Source organism: Pogoniulus pusillus, chromosome 11, assembly GCF_015220805.1.
Source record: "Pogoniulus pusillus isolate bPogPus1 chromosome 11, bPogPus1.pri, whole genome shotgun sequence".
Lineage (NCBI taxonomy): Eukaryota > Metazoa > Chordata > Aves > Piciformes > Lybiidae > Pogoniulus > Pogoniulus pusillus.
This window is the reverse complement of record NC_087274.1, coordinates 14,716,038-14,733,849: the sequence shown is the minus strand read 5'-3', so window position 1 is coordinate 14,733,849 and position 17,812 is coordinate 14,716,038. Positions and strand designations below refer to the sequence as shown.

The 17,812-nt window shown below is 57.0% G+C and overlaps 1 protein-coding gene across 3 annotated transcripts in view; it reads left to right on the top strand.

Annotated features, from left to right (window-relative positions):
• LOC135179399 (dynein axonemal heavy chain 9-like) overlaps window positions 1–16,154 on the top strand; it is a 107,711-nt gene extending 91,557 nt beyond the window's left edge. For all 3 annotated transcript variants that reach the window (XM_064151164.1, XM_064151163.1, XM_064151165.1), the window contains 4 exons: window positions 159–329; window positions 4,214–4,396; window positions 11,621–12,010; window positions 15,233–16,154. In XM_064151164.1, the coding sequence (XP_064007234.1) occupies window positions 159–329; window positions 4,214–4,396; window positions 11,621–12,010; window positions 15,233–15,460 (972 nt within the window). In that variant the 3' untranslated portion in view covers window positions 15,461–16,154. The remainder of the gene's footprint in view (window positions 1–158; window positions 330–4,213; window positions 4,397–11,620; window positions 12,011–15,232) is intronic.
• The last annotated feature ends 1,658 nt before the right edge of the window (window positions 16,155–17,812 follow it).

The window sequence follows — 17,812 nt, the reverse complement described above, 5'->3', positions numbered from 1 at the left end:
AGGGCAGAGCTGTGGTGCTGGGGGCTGTGGATCAGCAGCAGCCGCGGGAGGGTTAGAGAATGGTTGGGCTGGGTGAGCTAAGGGCTTGCCCAGCCCAAGAATTCGGTGGTTCTACAAGTCTGTGTCTCTCTAACCTGCCCCTGGCTCTCTCTGCACAGTACATAGATGATGCCCTGCCTCCAGAGTCTCCTTACCTCTATGGCCTCCATCCCAACGCTGAGATTGGCTTCCTCACCCACACCTCCGAGAAGCTCTTCCGCGTGGTGCTGGAGCTGCAGCCCCGGGACAGCAGCGCCGGGGAAGGAGGAGTGGTGACCAGGGAGGACACGGTGAGAGGGGCAGAGACCTCCAGGTCACTGAGCATGACTCACTGTGGAGCACCTCTGCTCTGGGGACAGGCTGGCAGAGTTGGGGCTGTGCAGCCTGCAGAATGGAAGGCTGCAGGGAGACCTCAGAGCAGCCTGCCAGTACCTGAAGGGGCTCCAGGAGAGCTGGGGAGGGACTTTGGACAAGGGCTGGGAGTGGCAGGCCAAGGGACAATGGCTTTGAGCTGGCAGAGGGAAGAGTGAGAGTGGAGATGAGGAAGAGATTGTTGAGAGTGAGGTGGGGAGCTGCCCAGGGAGGCTGTGGATGAGGCCTTGAGCAAGCTGTGCTGGTGGGAGGTGTCCCTGCCCATGGCAGGAGGTTGGAGCTGGATGAGCTTTAAGGTCTCTTCCAACCCCATCCACTCCATGGATGCATTTTGACCTGTCCCTGGTTCTGCCTGGCTCAGGTTTGTCTCACAGCTGCTCTTTGCAGCCTCTTCTGCCTTGGCTGGATGCAAACCACCTCTTTAAAGCCAGCAGCCTCATATTATGCAGCACATCAGCAGGGTGGGATGTAATTGGAGTATTGTCAGTAATAGGACAGTGGCTTTTAATTACCCCCTGAACCTCAGTGCCTTCATTATCATCTTGTGAGGACGCTGCAAATAAACCTTCTGTGGCCTCTGCAGTCTCTGAGCCACCAGTCCCTGTGCACCAGGCCGTGCCTGGCATACCAATGGGCCTGCTCAGCATGCCAGCTGCCGTGTGCCACCCAGAGCTCAGCCCACCACTTGCTGCTCCCACCAGCTCCCACCCAACTCCCTTGCTCCCAGGGGCCTTGTAACTCCTTGTTTCCAGCTGATCTCCACTGCTGCATCCATGTACTGGCTGATCTCAACCCTTCCTCTCAAAACTCACAGCTCAGTAAGAGCTGCCCCAAACATTCCTCACAGGCTCTGAAAGCAGCCCCCACTTGCCCAGGTTTGTGTCCCTGCTGTCCTAGGGGCCCAGCTCTGTTGCAGGCTCTGTAACTCAATAGCTGGCTAGCAGAAGGCTTACCTGAGGCCTCTGATTTCACCATGCTTCCTTTGGCTTGGTGTGCAGCTGGAGACCTTACTGCTGGCACCTAAAGAGCTTTCAGAAGGGCTCAGAGTGTTCAGGTTTCAGTTCCTGCTGCAATGTGATGTGAGGGAATTAATCCAGAGCTAGCAGAGCCAAAGGGGATGCTCAGAGAACAAATCATAGAATTGTAGTTAGAGGCTGGTTTGGGTGGGAAGAGACCTTCTAAGCTACTCCAGTCCATCCCCTGCAGCCAGCAGGGACATCCCCTACCAGAGCAGGTTACTCACAGCCCCAAACACCCTGACCTGCAATGGTGCCAAGCCACGTGGCAGCTCCCACCTCTCTGCACAGCCTGGACCAGGCTCTCCCCACCCCCAGGAGCAAACATTTCTTCCTTTTCTGCAGCCTGAATCTCCCTCTTTGAGTTCCAGACGAAGCCCTCTTGTCCTGTCACCACAGGCCCTGCTCAAAACTGTGTCCCAGTGTAACTACATCTTCTCCCCTTCCAGCCTTTTGGCTCTGCAAATGCAATGAACCTCCTTGGCCAGAGAAGCAAAATCGTCAGCAGGTGCCCCAGCAGTGGTGTCAGAGGGCATGGCTGCCCTGCAGACCCTTGGTGACAGCCAAGAGGAGTGTCACAGGAACACAGAAGCCCTCATGGCTTTTGTGCTCTCTCTGAGAAACTCCCTGAAAGCAATCTGAGTGTGGCACTGCCTGGTGCCTGGGAAGGTGCTGTCACAGCTCATTTTCTTGCTCTAGTTAAGAGACAAAAGATTTGGCTGGAGAAGTGGAATCCCCTGGCCTGGATGTTGTGCTTCCAGGAGCCTGGAGAGAGGGATGAGGCATGCTAAAATAACTGTTTTCAGCCCTGGAGCAGGCTGCCCAGAGAGGTTGTGGAGTCTCCATCTCTGGAGGCATTCAAATCCCACCTGGATGTGTAGCTGTGTGCCCTGCCCTGGGTGACCCTGCTCTAGCAGGGGGAGCTGGACTGGATAATCTTCAGAGGTCCCTTCCAACCCCTCCCGTTCTGTGATTCTGGAGGCTGTGTCCTTCCTTATCTGCGCTGTAACTGGTGCTGGCTGCATCCTTTTCACTTGGTCCTTGAGTGAGAGACAGCTCAGAGCCGTCCCTGAGCTGCTCCAGCTGAGGCTTTCCAGCCCCTGCTCTGCCCAGGGTGGTTTCAGGGAGTGTGCAGGGAAATTGTGAGCCTGGCATTTTCCTGAGGCTCTGTCAACTCCAGTTACTCCCACAGGTTTCTGAGGCCACTTAACAGAAGATGCACTGTAGTTGGTGTGGGAAGAAGGCAAAGGCAGAGGGACTGCAGGAGAGTGTCACGCTGGAGGGTATTTGTGTCCTGCACTCAGGGTGCAGCTGCAGAGTGTCTCCAGCTGCAGCCACCGAGCTGGGCGCAGCAGCAGCCCACACACATCAGCACCTCTCTGTCTGACACCATCGGGGAGACTGGGAAGAGCACTTGGAAAAGGAGCACAAAGTCTGAAATATGAATGCAGTGAGCATGGTAATAAAACTACCCTGAGCTGCCTGTGCCTTGGCCACTGCCTGGCACCGGCAGCAGCACCGCAGGGATTGCACAGCAGGTTGTAGAGTCATAAAGTGGTTGAGTGAGAAGGGACCTTCAAAGCTCACTCAGTGCAGCCCCCTGCAGCCAGCAGGGACATCCCCAGACAGAGCAGGCTGTTCACAGCCCTAGACATCCTCACCTGCACTGGTGCCAGCCATGGGGCAGCTCCCACCTCTCTGCCCAGCCTGGGCCAGGCTCTCCCCACCCTCAGGGACAAACATTTCTCCCTTCTCTCCACTCTCAATCTTCCTCTGTCAGTTCAAACCCTCCCCCCTTGTCCTGGCACCACAGGCCCTGCTCAAAACTCTGTCCCCAGCTTTCTGCTCAGCCCTTGAAGCACTGCAAGGCCTCCAGAAGGTCTCCCTGGAGCTTTTCTTCTCCAGGCTGCCCAAGCCCAACTCTGCCAGCCTGGCCTCACAGCAGAGCCCTTCCAGCTCTGCCAGCACTGCTGTGGCCTCCTCTGGCCCTGCTCCAGCAGGTCCCTGTCTGTGCTGTGCTGAGGGCTCCAGAGCTGCCCCAGCACTGCAGGGAGGTCACAGCAGAGGGACAGAATCCCCTCCCTGCCCCTGCTGCCCACACTGCTGGGATCAGCCCAGGATAGGCTGGGGCTGGGCTGGCAGTGCTCAGTGCCAACTCCTCTCCAGCTTTGCACCCCCCAGCACCCCAACCTGATGTGGCCCCTTGGTGTTTCCTTGTGCTCCCCTTCCATGACTGCCAGCTCAGAGTGCCCAGTGCAGCTCACAGTTACATTCCATGTCCTCCCCTCTCTGGCTGTACACCCCAGCAACCCAGCTCTGAAGCTCTGTTGTCCTGGGGCTCAGCTGAGGCTGCAGCCCCATAGATCTGCATTGAATCTGACCTTAGCAGAGGTGAGAACACAGGCCTGAGGCCCCAGAGGCTGCTGCATGTCACAGTGACATTTTCAAACCAGCATTTTGAAGGCTTCTCCTCTGGCATTAACTATTGTAAGCTTTTGGATTTTATTAGGACAGGGAAAGGATGGAGACCTTCAAAACCCACCTGGATGTGTTCCTGTGTGGCCTGCCCTAGGTGAACCTGCTTTGGCAGGGGGATTTCACTGCATGAGCCCCAGAGGTGCCTTCCAACCCCATGCAGTCTGTCATTCTGTGCTGCCCAGCACAGCTGAGCTGTTGTTTTGGAGGCACCAACTGGCAGGTGGAGTTTCCACTCTGCACACAAGCAGCTAGAGAAGTTCTGCAGAGCAGTCACTGACATCCCTCTCCCATTTCCCTTCGGCTCCCAGGTGAAAGCTCTCTTGGAAGAGATGTTAGAGAAACTGGTGGATGAGTTTAACATTGCAGAGCTGCTGGCAAAGGTGGAGGAGAGGACACCCTTCGTCGTGGTTGCCCTGCAGGAGTGCGAGCGCATGAACATCCTCACCAGTGAGATCAGGCACTCGCTGCAGGAGCTGGACCTGGGGCTGAAGGTAGGACCTCAGGGGTCTTGAGGCTGGGCTGGAGCACCTCCCACGTGGGGACAGGCTGGGAGAGGTGGGAGCTGGTCAAGGTGTGGAACTTGGCTGGGCTTGAACCATGGCAGTGTTCCTGTGGGCAGTGTTTGCATTCTGAGAGGCTCACATCAAACAGCAGCTCCAGCAGTGCCCTCAGCACATGCAGGTGGGGACAGGCTCAGCTCTCTACCAGTCCAGCAGAGCTACTCTGCTCTGCTCAGACCTCACCTGCAGCACTGCCTCCAGCTCTGGGGTCTTCAACACAACAGTGACCTGGACCTATTGGAGAGGGTCCAGAGGAGGCCACAAAGATGATCAGAGGCTGCAGAACCTCTGCTGTGGGGACAGGCTGGGAGAATTAAGGCTGTGCATCTTGGAGAAGAGAGGGCTCCAGGGAGACCTCAGAGCAGCCTTCCAGTGCCTGAAGGGGCTCCAGGAGAGCTGTGAAGGGACTTTGGCCAAGGGCTGGGAGTGCCAGGCCAAGGGACAGTGGCTTTGAGCTGGGAGAGGGGAGACTGAGAGTGGAGATGAGGAAGAGATTGTTAAGAGTGAGGGTGGGGAGAGACTGGCAGCCTGTGCCTGCAGAGAGTGCCTGCAGAGAGTCTGTGGATCACAGAATCACAGAATCTGTGATCACATTCTGTGATCACAACCTCCCTGGAGGTGTTGAAAGCCAGGCTGGATGAGGCCTTGAGCAGCCTGTGCTGGTGGGAAGTGTCGCTGCCCATGGCAGGAGGCTGGAGCAGATGATCTCTGAGGTCCCTTCCAGTCTGCCATTCTATGTGTCCATGATTTTGGGTGGCTGCAGAGCTAAGCCTTGGCTGCTTCTACATCCCAGCTACACTGTGCTGCACAGGGTGAAGCCAGCAGCTTGGGTCCATGGTGGCTCAGACGTTTCTGCCTTCCATTCCCTGCTGATGTTCATGTCTTGATTAAAGAGAGAGACAAGCCAGGCAGGCTTGGTGGTGGCCAGCATGCCCAGTCCCTTTGGCAGTGGGCTGATATTTCTGTACTCAGCCATTAGCAGCAGATTTCCTTCATCTTCTAGCACGAGGTGGTGGAAGTGAGAGCTGTTTCCTGAGACAAGTAAACAGAAGTGATTTAATGCTTCAATCCTGCAGGCAGAGCTGTAACAGGGACGATGTGCAGCAGTTAGATTAACTGGGGGAGGAAGAGCTGCTCAGCACGGGAAGGGAGTGGATTCATGGGCTTCAATAAAGCACAGGCACCCCAGAGCTCAGCAGGCACTTCTGCCCCAAACCCTGGCACACATCAAGGCAGGGAGGTGAGATGGTGCCTGCAGCAAAGGCAGCTCTCGTGGCTACATGGAGGGATCCCAATGGCCTCAGTAGCTGTACAGAAGCGTCTCAGGGCCAGGACTTACCCTGGCTCCAGCATGTCCCAGAAGATCCTGCTGGGCAAGCTGAGGAAGGGTGAGTTAGAAGAGGGGATGGTGAGATGGGTCAAGAGCTGGGTGAACAGCAGACCTCAGAGGGATATGGCTGGCCATGGAGAGTGCAGGTGCAGACCTGCAGCTAGAAGTGTTCCCCAGGGGTCAGGACTGGGGCCAGTCCTGTTCAACATCATCACCAGTGACCTGGTGAGGGGACAGAGTGGAGTCTCAGCCAGTCTGCTGGCTGGGAGCAGTCCCTGAGCCCCCACCAGGCTGTGCTGCCGTCCCCTGAGACCTGGGCAGGCTGCAGAGCTGGGCAGAGGGAACCTACTGGGTTCAGCAAGAAGAATAACAACCTGCACCAGTACAGTGGAGGGAGTGAGCTGCTCCTGCATGGAGAAGGTCGTGGGAGTGCTGAGGACAGTGAGTTACCCATGGGACAGCAGTGTGCCCTCATGGACACTGCTCCACTGCAGGGCATGGAGGAGAGAGTGGTCAGCAGGAGGAGAGAGCTTCTCCTCCCCTTCTGCCCTGCCCTCTTGAGACCACATCTGGAGTTCTGGGTCCAGTTCTCTGCTTCCCAGCTCAAGAGAGTCAGGGAACTACTGGAGAGTCCAGTGGAGGCTACAAGGATGCTGAGGGGCCTGGAGCAGCTCTGTGAGGAGCTGAGGCTGAGAGCCCTGGGGCTGAGAGCCTGCAGAAGAGTCTCTGTGCTGAGGAGACTCCCTTGAAAGGTCTGAGATAGCAGCAGTGGACAGGTCTGTGCCTGCAAGCAACGGCAGTGTGTGGGTCCCTGAAAAGCTGAGACAGATGTGCATGACCCCCAGCACTGCCCAGCATCCCCAGCAGGTCCTTCCCATGTCTGGGATGCCAAAGCTCTGGGAAAAGAGGACTCCAAAGAGACATCAGAGCAGTCTTCCAGTACCTGAAGGGGCTGCAGGAGATCTAAGGAGGGACTTTGGGCAAGAGCTGGCAGTGCCAGGCTGAGGGACAATGGTTTTGAGCTGGGAGAGGGGAGAGTGAGAGTGGAGATGAGGAAGAGACTGTTGAGAGTAAGGGTGGGGAGAGACTGGCACAGGTTGCCCAGGGAGGCTGTGGATGTGCCCTGCTTGGAGGTGTTGAAGGCCAGGCTGGATGAGGCCTTGAGCAGCCTGTGCTGGTGGGAGGTGTCCCTGGGCATGGCAGGGAGTTGGAGCTGGATGAGCTTTGAGGTCCCTTCCAGCCCAACCCATTCTGTGACTCTGGGGATCTCTGAATTAATGAAGAGGGCAGCCTTGGCCCTGCTGTTGGCTCTCTGTTGGCAGTGCTGCCCCAGTTGGGCAGAGCCACCACATCTGAACTGTCCCTTCAGAGAGCAGCTCCCCTGAGAGATGGCCCTGGGCTGGGGCATCTTCAGTGGCAGTGTGTGGAGGAGGATATTTGCACAACAGGAACCACAGATGTCAGAAGAGAATAAACAAGGCCAGAGGCAGAGGCTGGTGCTTGGGAGCTGACTGAGCTAAGAGGAGGCAGCTTGGAAATGTCAGGGCTGATTTGAATCTTTGAATTATTCATTGTGTCTGTTTAGCAGAAAGTGATTGTTGGGTCCAGAAATAGGACAGCTCATGAAGGGGAAAAGGCAACAGCCTGGTGGCTCTCAGGAACAACTGGGGATGGGTGCCTCTGAGCCCTCTGCTCTGGGTGCCTCGGGTGAGACCAGAGCCTGGGCTGACACAGCTGCTTGGCACTCTCTGGGCACTTTGCACAGAATCTCAGCATTGTTTGGGTTGGGAGAGACCTCCAAGCTCATCCAGTCCAACCTTCAACCCAACCCCACCATGGCCACCAAACCATGGCCACCAAACCATGGCCCCAAGGGCTATCCCCACACCTTTCTGGAACACCTCCAGGCATGAGGACTCCACCACCTCCCTGGGCAGCCTCTGCCAATCCCTGACCACTCTTGCAGCGAAGAAATTTTTCCTCTAATTGCCATCCTAACCCTCCCCTGGCACAACTCCAGGCCAGTTCCTCTCTTCCTCTCACCTGAGCCCAGGGAGCAGAGCCCAACCCCCACCTGGCTGCAGCCTCCTCTCAGGGAGCTGCAGAGAGCAATGAGCTCTGCCCTCAGCCTCCTCTTCTCCACACTGAACACCTCCAGCTCCCTCAGCTGCTCCTCCCCAGCCCTGTTCTCCAGACCCTTCCCCACTTTTATTGCCCTTCTCTGCACCTGCTCCAACTCCTCAATGTCCTTCTTGCAGTGAGGGACCCAAAACTGAACCCAGGATTCAAGCTGTGGCCTCAACAGTGCCCAGTACAGGGGGACAATCCCTGCCCTGCTCCTGCTGCCCACACCATTGCTGATCCAAGCCAGGCTGCTGGTGCCCTTCTTGCCCACCTGGGCACACCCTGGCTCTGCTTCAGCTGCTGTCACCCAGCACCCCCAGGTCCTTTTCTGCTGTGCAGTTTCCATCCACTCTGCCTCAAGCCTGGAGCCTTCCTGAGGTTGTTGTGCCCCCAGTTCTTGGCTTTACTAAACCTCATCCCACTGAGCTCAGCCTGGGCAAATCCCTCTGCAGAGCTTCCTGCCCTCCAGCAGATCAACACTGCCACCAAACTGTTTGGTCACTAAAGTGTTGGAAACCTCTTCAAAATGAGGACAATAAATACCTTAGAAGAAGGCAGTAGGCCCAGATGGTGCCAGCCCAACTGGGCACTTCTCTGCTTCAAGTGGAAATCTTAGAAGTGCCTGTGGGGGATCTGATCAATGCTCATCAATCCTGCAAGGGAGGCTGGGACCAGGCTTTGAGCCATGGTGCCTGGTGGCAGGGCAAGGGGCAAAGGGCACAAAGTTGAACATCTGAAGTTCCATCTGAACATGAGGAGGAACTTCTTGTTGAGAGTAGCAGAGCAGGCTGCCCAGAGAGGTGCTGGAGTCTCCAGCTCTGGAGTCAGAGCCCACCTGGATGCTGTCCTGTGCAGCCTGCTCTGGGTGACCCTGCTCTGGCAGAGCTGGAGACTCTGGAGACAGCTGGATGATCTCCAGAGGTCCCTTCCAGCCCCTACCATGCTGTGGTTCTGTGAACATAACCTTAGGTGAGACACCAACCTGTGCCAACAGCCTGCTCATCCTGAGCAGGGCTCCCTGCCAGGGAGTCTCTAATGAAAATTGCTCTCAGCATTGGGAAATTAAAATAAGAAAAGAAAAAAAAAAGAAGAAGAAGAAAGGAAGTAACTTGGATCACTCCTGACACATCTTAGTATTCAGCAACTGAAATGCAAATCTATGCATAATTGTGTTTGGCCAGCTCCATGAGATAGCTGCTCCAGATGCTTTGAACCCTCACAGGAGATCCCAACCAGTATGCCCGAGTGCACAGGCTGCAAAAAACTGCTTTGCTTCAGCCTTCCTGAGCATTGCCTCAGCTAATTCATTGGCTTCCTGAAAACAGAGCTAGACATGATCTATGACCATCAGGGCTGGGGTTTAAATCCACTTCACTCCTTGCACACAGTTTGCAAGGCTTTTCTTTCCCCCCATTTGAAAACCTTCCCTGGAGAGCAGAATGCTTCTGGCTGCTCAGTCTCCCTGGTCCTTGCCGTTAGAAGGCCTCCTGCTTCTCTGCCCTGCTATGGTCAGGGCAGAACTTTGCCCTTCAGAGCTTTTTTTCCTTCCTGCAGGGTCTTGTTGTGGCTTTAGCCAGAGACCAGCCTGTGGAATAGGTCCTCTCAGTGTCTGAGGTCTCCTGAAATGAGAGACGATGCACTGGGATGATGGGAGGAGGAGTCTGGGTTGATAACCTGTAAAGAGAAGAAAGTATGTGCCCAGGTGGGCAAGAAGGGCACCAGCAGCCTGGCCTGGAGCAGCAATGGTGTGGGCAGCAGGAGCAGGGCAGTGATGATCTCCCTGTACTGGGCACTCCTCAAGTACTGGGTTTAGTTGTAGGGCCCTCCTTGCAAGAAAGCAATGGAGGGGCTGGAGCAGGTCCAGAGGGTCTGGAGAACAGAGCTGGGGAGGAGAAGCTGAGGGAGCTGGGGGTGTTTGGTGTGGGGAAGAGGAGACTGAGGGCAGAGCTCATTGCTCTCTACAGCTCCCTGAGAGAAGGCTGCAGTCAGGTGGGAGTTGGGCTCTGCTCCCAGGCAGCAGGTGACAGGACAAGAAGAGTTGTGCCAGGGGAGGTTTAGGCTGGACATGAGGACAAATTTCTTCCTCAAACCAGTTATCAAGGCTGCCAGGGCAGTGGTGCAGCTTAAAAGCTGTGCAGATATGGTGCTGAGTGCCATAGCTCAGTGGTGCCCTGGCAGTGCTGGGTTAAGGGTTGGACTGGATGACCTGAAAGGTCTCTTCCAACCAAACCAATTCTGCTATTCCATGAGAACTGAAGTGACATGGATGAAGGAGTCATGGAATCACAGTATGGGTTGGGTTAGAAGGGACCCTCAAGACTATCCATTTCTAGGCCTGTAGGCTGTCAGTGTGATCTGCAGATGAGAGCTCTGCAGGGCATGGTCAGCAGAAGAATAAGCTGCAGAGATGTGTAGCTGCTGGCTGCTGCCAGGCATTGCTGAACACCTCCTGGGCTTGCTTTAAGAGGATTGAAACTTTCTGCTAAAGCTTCCTGGGGTTTTGTGGCCCCAGTGAAGGGCACCTCTGCTGCCCTGCTGGCTGGAGGCACTGTACTCCTCTGAAGGAACAGTTGGACTGTTTGACTGTGAATAGACTGCCCCAATTCCTTCACCCTCCTCCTCAGCCAGGGCTCAAGTGATTTCACATAAGCTCTCCAAAAGCACTCAGCCCGAGGCAAAGGGAAGTCAGATAAATGTTGGGCAGATGATGAGGGGACAAAAGCCAGCATCCATAACGCAAACCAGTCACCAGCTTTAGCTCTCAGCCTCCCCTCTGCCCTGCTCTGCTGTACCCCTGCAGCTCAGCACAGGGTGTGCAGAGAGGAGGTTGTAAAGGGCATCCCACAGCAGCACAAACTGAGCCTGTGTCTGCGAGTTCTGCCTTTGCAAACTGTGTGGCTGGAGTGGCTCAGGCTCGCAGGGCTGGAGGTCACCAAGTCCACACTGGCCAGGGCAGGGGCAGGCACAGCACAGATAGTCCATCCCTCTGCCCAGGCCAGGGGCAGGCACAGCACAGATAGTCCATCCCTCTGCCCAGGCCAGGGGCAGGCACAGCACAGATAGTCCACTCCTCTGCCCAGGCCAGGGGCAGGCACAGCACAGATAGTCCATCCCTCTGCCCAGGCCAGGGGCAGGCACAGCACAGATAGTCCACTCCTCTGCCCAGGGCAGGCACAGCACAGACCATCCACCCCTCTGCCCAGGGCAGGGGCAGGCACAGCACAGACTCATCGAGTCACAGAATGCATCCAGCTGGGAGGGACCCACCAGGTCCATCTTGTCCAACCCCCTGCAGGCAACAGGGACAACTCCAGTTAGAGCAGGTTGCTCAGGGCCACATCAGGTCGGGGTGCTGAGGGTGCAAAGCTGGAGATGAGCTGGCACTGAGCGCTGCCAGTCCAGCCCCAGCCTGTCCTGGGCTGGTCCCAGCAGTGTGGGCAGCAGGGGCAGGGAGGGGATTCTGTCCTTCTGCTGAGCTCTGCTGAGACCTCCCTGCAGTGCTGGGGCAGCTCTGGAGCACAGCACAGACAGGGACCTGCTGGAGCAGGGCCAGAGGAGGCCACAGCAGTGCTGGCAGGGCTCTGTTGTGAGGCCAGGCTGAGGTGTCCTGCCCCTCCCCAGGTGCCAGCTGAGCTGCTGCTCTCAGGCAGGCTGTGCTCTGTCACCCCACACTCAGTGTTGACCATTCCTCTCTCTCTCAGGGAGAGCTGACCATGACCAGTGACATGGAGAGCCTGCAGAATGCCCTCTTCTTGGACGTGGTGCCCGAGGCCTGGGTGAGGAAGGCTTACCCCTCCACTGCCAGCCTGGGCACCTGGTTTGCTGACCTCCTCACACGCATCAAGGAGCTGGAGGCCTGGACGGGAGACTTCTCCTTGCCCTCTGCAGTGTGGCTTGCTGGGTTCTTCAACCCCCAGTCCTTCCTGACAGCCATCATGCAGGCCACGGCCCGCAAGAACCAGTGGCCCTTGGACAAGATGACCTTGCAGTGTGAGGTGACCAAGAAGAGCAGAGAAGATGTGGCCAGTCCCCCTCGGGAAGGGGCCTACGTCCATGGGCTCTTCATGGAGGGTGCGCGCTGGGACGCACAGGTGAGCTCCCCAGGGGCTGCTGCTCTCCTCTGGGCAGCTTCCCCCTCCAGAGAGATGCTCACCACAGCAAGGGATCATCCCCTGTGCTCTGCACTGCTGAGCCCTCCCCTCCAGTGCTGTGCCCAGCTCTGGGCCCTCACTGCAGGAAGGACATTGAGGGGCTGGAGCTTGTCCAGGGCAGGGCAGTGAGGCTGGAGAAGGGCCTGGAGCAGCTGAGTGTGAGGAGGGGTTGAGGGAGCTGGGGGGAGTCAGGCTGGAGCAGAGGAGGCTGAGGGCAGAGCTCATTGCTCTCTGCAGCTCCCTGCAGGGAGGTGGCAGTGAGGAGGGGGCAGCCTCTGCTCCTTGGTGGCAAGGGACAGGAGCAGAGGCAATGGCTCCAAGCTGCCCCAGGGGAGGCTCAGGCTGATCTCAGGAAATATTTCTGCCCTGGGACTGTTCTCAGACACTGGCACAGGCTGCCTGGCCTGATACCTTTCAGCTGTAGCAGAACCAGGCTCGGGGTGGCCATGGTGAGAGCCATACCCAAGCATGTGGCTGAGGGGCAGCTTGGTCACTTGTGCCTGCTGCCCATCAAGTCACAGACCTGTTTGGGCTGGAAAAGGCCTCTGAGATCACCTAGCCCAACCAGCAACCCAACACCACCATGGCCACTAAACTATAGCCCCAGGTGCCATGGCCACACCTTTCTGAAACACCCCCAGGGAACTCCACCACCTCCCTGGGCAGCCTCTACCAATCCCTGACCACTCTTGCACCAAAGAAGCTCTTCCTCTAATAGCCAACCTAACCCTCCCCTGGCACAATTTCAGGCCAGTTCCTCTCCTTCTATCACCTGAGACTTGGGAGCAGAGCCCAACCCTCACCTGACTGCAGCCTCCTCTCAGGGAGCTGCAGAGAGCAATGAGCTCTGCCCTCAGCCTCCTCTTCTCCATGTTCAACCCCCCCCAGCTGTTGGCTCTGGGCAGCACTCGACCCACAGGAGTTTTGCAGTGAGATCTGACAAGAGCTGAGGCAAGCAAAGCTTTATCCTCACTAAGGAGCCCTCACTGCTGCTCCAGCCCCTCAATGTCCTCGCAGAGAGGAGCCCACTACAGGCCACCTCAGCAAGATTCCCACTCTTGTGTGTTGAAGCCCTCTTGGAAATTTGAGTTGGAGAATTGTCAGCAGCAAAAGGAAAAGGAGACCTGACCCAAAGGCAGCTGAGAGCAGCCAGCTGTGGGCTTGCAAAGGGCTCCTCGTGCTGGTGGATAAATTGCTTCTTCTCAAGGTATTATAGGAATTATTTCATGTTTGTTCAGCAGGTTGGATCCAGGAAATCCTAAATCAGAGCTGGAATTATCATAGCTTAGTCTAACAGATGGCATTAGTACAATTAAAGGGAGGTGTGTTGGGAGAGGGATTATTCCCCTGCACTCATTTGCAGATCTAAACGGGCTGCTGGAGAGGCTGAGCCTCATCCCACAGCTCTGCTCTGAGAGCGTTTGCAATAACAATGGGAGGTGAGGCTGAGCTGCGGCAGCAGATGCTTTCTCCAGCACTGAGAAGTTGTTTCCACATCAAAATCTGTTTGTATTTGGCCTCTCCAGCCTCCATTAAGCAGTTTTGCAGGAGGTCCTGAGAAGTGACTGTGCTGTGGGACAGCTCCCTGTCCCAAAGAGCAGCAGGCTGCCACAGAGCCCCAGGGCACAGAGACAAGCTGCTGAGTTCCTGCCTTGAGGGCATTCTGGCCCTCTGCTTTGGGCTTCTCTCTTCAGGGAGGATCACAGGATGTTAGAAGAGCAACCAAGCTGCTGAAGGGTCCCGAACACAGCTTCTTATGAGGAGCAGCTGAGGGAGCTGTGGGGGTCCAGCCAGGGAAGAGGAGGCTGAGGGCAGACCTCATTGCTGTCTACAGCTCCCTGAACGGAGGCTGGAGCCAGGTGGGGGTTGGGCTCTGCTCACATGCAGCAAGAGACTGAAGAAGAGGAAACAGCCTCAAGCTGTGCCAGGGGAGATTCAGGTTGGCGATTAGGAGCAATTCCTTCCTAGCGATGGTTCTCAGGACAGCCACAGGCTGCCCAGGTTGGTGCTGGAGTCCACATCCCTGCAGGGGCTCAGAAGCTGTGTGGATGTGGTGCTGAGGGACCTGGGTTAGTGGCAGAGGCTCAGCAGCTGTGTTCTAGGTGAGCTTTGGACTTGACCCAGGGCATGCTTCCAGCTGCCGTGGTGAGACACTGCCTTGGTGTCCCCTAGGCTCAGCTCAGGTGAGCATTCTACTCCAGCCCAGGTCCTCCTCAGCTGTCCTCATTGGTCCTATAGCACCAGCATTGGTTCCCACAAAGTTATTCTGCTCTGGCAAAACCTGGAGTAAGAGCTGCACAGGGGTGACACAGCAGAAGGTGTCCAGGAACAGCAATCTGTCCCTCACTAGGTCCTGCAGAGGTGTGAGCAGCATCTGTGCCCCTGGGATAAGCTATGCTTGAGGAGAGCAGGTGCTTGCTGCAGAGCTTGCTCAGCTCAGACAGCATCACCCACCCCTGCAGTCAGCAGGGACATCCCCAACCAGAGCAGGCTGCTCACAGCCCCAGACACCCTGACCTGCACTGGTGACTGGTGCCAGCCATGGGGCAGCTCCCACCTCTCTGCCCAGCCTGGGCCAGGCTCTCCCCACCCTCAGGGACAAACATTTCTCCCTTCTCTCCACTCTCAATCTCCCTCTGTCAGTTCAAACCCTCCCCCCTTGTCCTGGCACCACAGGCCCTGCTCAAAACTCTGTCCCCAGCTTTCTGCTCAGCCCTTGAAGCACTGCAAGGCCTCCAGAAGGTCTCCCTGGAGCTTCTCTTCTCCAGGCTGCCCAAGCCCAACTCTCAGCCTGGCCTCACAGCAGAGTCCTTCCAGCCCTGCCAGCACTGCTGTGGCCTCCTCTAGCCTTGCTCCAGCAGGTCCCTGTCTGTGCTGTGCTGAGGGCTCCAGAGCTGCCCCAGCACTGCAGGGAGGTCTCAGCAGCACAGAGCAGAGGGGCAGAATCCCCTCCCTGCCCCTGCTGCCCACACATTGCTGGGATCAGCCCAGGACAGGCTGGGGCTGGGCTGGCAGTCCTGGCTCATCTCCAGCTCTTCATCCTCAGCACCCTCAGGCTCTCCAGACCTCCCCAAGCAGGGCAGCTGGCACAGAGGCTCCTGTGTCCCTGTAGCTGATGGATGTCTTGCATTCTAACCAAGCTTTCCCTCCCTTTCCTTGCAGGCTGGGCTGATCACGGAGGCCAGGTTGAAGGAGCTGACCCCAGCCATGCCTCTCATCTTCCTCAGAGCCACTCCTGCTGGCAAAGCAGAAACTTGCAGCCTCTACTCGTGCCCCCTGTACAGGACACGCCAGAGGGGACCGACCTACGTTTGGACCTTTGACCTTAAGACTAAAGAGCATCCTGCCAAGTGGGTGCTCGCTGGTGTGGCATTGCTGCTGCAGGTCTAGGCTGAGAGCAGCTCAGGGGCAGATCCCAAGCCACCAGCTTAGAGTGGTTTAGCTCCAACGAGAACATCTCAGTTTTAAAACTAATCCCCAGAGATGGAGCCCAAGCTCCACAGCCTGGGCAGGGCCTACAAAGTGCTGCTGGAGGTGCAGAGGGGCACAGGGAGCAGATCATTGGCTGCTGCGGGCCAGTGTCCTGTGGCTCCTACACTGCAGCACTGCAAGGTCCCAAACCTCAGCCAGGTCTTCCACACCCAGAGCTCCAATCTGAAAACAGTCACTAAGCAATAACACCCAGAGCCAGAAGCCAGGCTCCAGCCCTCTGAGTGCTGAGCCTGTGTGATCCCAACCCACAGCCACAGCAGGCAGTGGTGTGCTCAGAGCTGGTTTTGGTGCTGGTTTCCCTTTTGTGATCCAAAGTAGTTCTAAAGCAAATGACCTTCTCCAAAATCCTTCAGGAGTCCACTGACCTCTTCAGATCCCATTCTTTTCCATCCAGGAGTGCTTCTTTGTCATGCATGTCGTGCTGGCAGGTGGGAGGGCAGCAGATGTGGAGGCATAGCCTTTCTTGCTGATAGTTACATTTTAAAGGCACTGAAGCCCTGCTTAGCATCCAATGCCCTTAATGGGAGCTGCAGCACTGAGAGTGAGAAGAATATTTCATCATGACAGAAATGTACCAATAAAAATCAGTATTGCTGGGCTAGACTCTGACAAGTCCTCTGGAGCCTGGTGTCACATTTACCTACAGAGTGCCAGCAGCGTGGGGTGGGAAGGGACCTCTGGAGATCATCCAGTCCAAGTCCCAGCTCAAGCAGGGCACCCACAGCAGCTTGCCCAGCAGCACAGTGCCCAGTTGGCCTTGGAAGCTCTCCACACAAGGACACTCCACAACCTCTCTGGGCAGCCTGCTCCAGGCCTCCAGCACCCTCACAACAAACAACTTTCTCCTCCTGCTCAGATGCAACCTCCTGGGTGCCAGTCTGTGCCTGTTGCCTCTTGTGCTGGCCCTGGGCACCACTGACAAGAGTCTGGCCCCAGCCTCTTGCCCCCCACAGCTCCTTCAGCTCTTGCTGAGCATTGCTCAGCTCCCCTCTGGGGCTGCTCTTCTGCAGGCTCTGAGCCCCAGGACTCTCAGCCTTTGCTCCTCACAGAGCTGCTCCAGGCCCCTCAGCAGCTTTGCAGCCTCCCCTGGACTATTTACAGCAGTGCCCTGTCCCTCTTGCACTGGGGGGGCAAGAACTGGACCAAGCACTCAGCCTCATTAGGGCAGAGTAGAGAGGCAGCAGAACCTCCCCTGACCTGCAGGCCACCCTCTTCTTCATGCACCCAGGGCCCCATTGGCCTTCCTGGCCACCGGGGCACGTTGCTGGCTGATGGGAACTTGCTGTCCCCCTGTGCTCCCAGGGCCCTCTCCACAGAGCTGCTTCCCAGCAGGTCACTGCCCACTGTATGGAGGTGCCTACAGGGCCAGGTTGAACTAAAATGCATCCGTTTGGAGAGCTGCAGGAATGCAGCAGCTCAGGGCTGGAGCTGCTGAAGCAGAGAGCACAGAGAGGCTGGCTGGGGCTGTGCATCATCCTAAGGAGCCAGGCACACAGGGCACTGCCCTGGGCTGCAGCAGCTGCGTGCCTGGGTGCTGGGCAGGGTGAGAAGTGCAGTTGGTTGCCTGTGGCAATGGAGCTGGGCAGTGCTCTCTGTGCAGTCTGCAAAGCTCCACTCCGCAGCAGCCTGCTTCTGGCTGGCATCCATTGGTTCTCCTCCTCACCAGGCAGGGTGTCCTGGGCTCTCTGTCTGTGGGGGCTCCTGCCACCCCTGAGCTCAATGCAGGTACCAGCTCCTGTGTCAGCAGGAGGCTGTGCAGAGAGGAGGAGATTTCATCCACAGCCTCCCTGGGCAGCCTGTTCCAGTGGCACCACTCTTGCTGCAGGGTGCTCAGGGCAGCCCCACACGGGCCTGAGCCCTTCACTTGTGCCTGTGCCCATTCGGCTGCCCTGATCTCAACCCAGCAGTTCTCACACTTCTGCCCTTCCACCTCTCTCCCCCATCCCAGCAGGAGGAGGGAGCTGCTGAAGGTGTGGAGCTTGGCTGGGCTTGAGCCACAGCAGTGTTCCTATGGGCAGTGTTTGCTTTCTCAGAGCATCCTTCACCATCTGGCACCCACCAGCTTTACCAGAGCATCCTCAGCTCCCCAGGGGCTCTGCAGGGAGAGATGTTTGTGCTCCAGCCAACTGCCCCAAGGGTCCCTTCACAGTCACACAGCTTCTCCTGCCCCCTCTGCCAGCAGCAGGTACAAGATGAGCTGAGCTGTGCAGAAGAAATGAGTTGGGTAACCAAGTGCTCACCCTGGGGCTG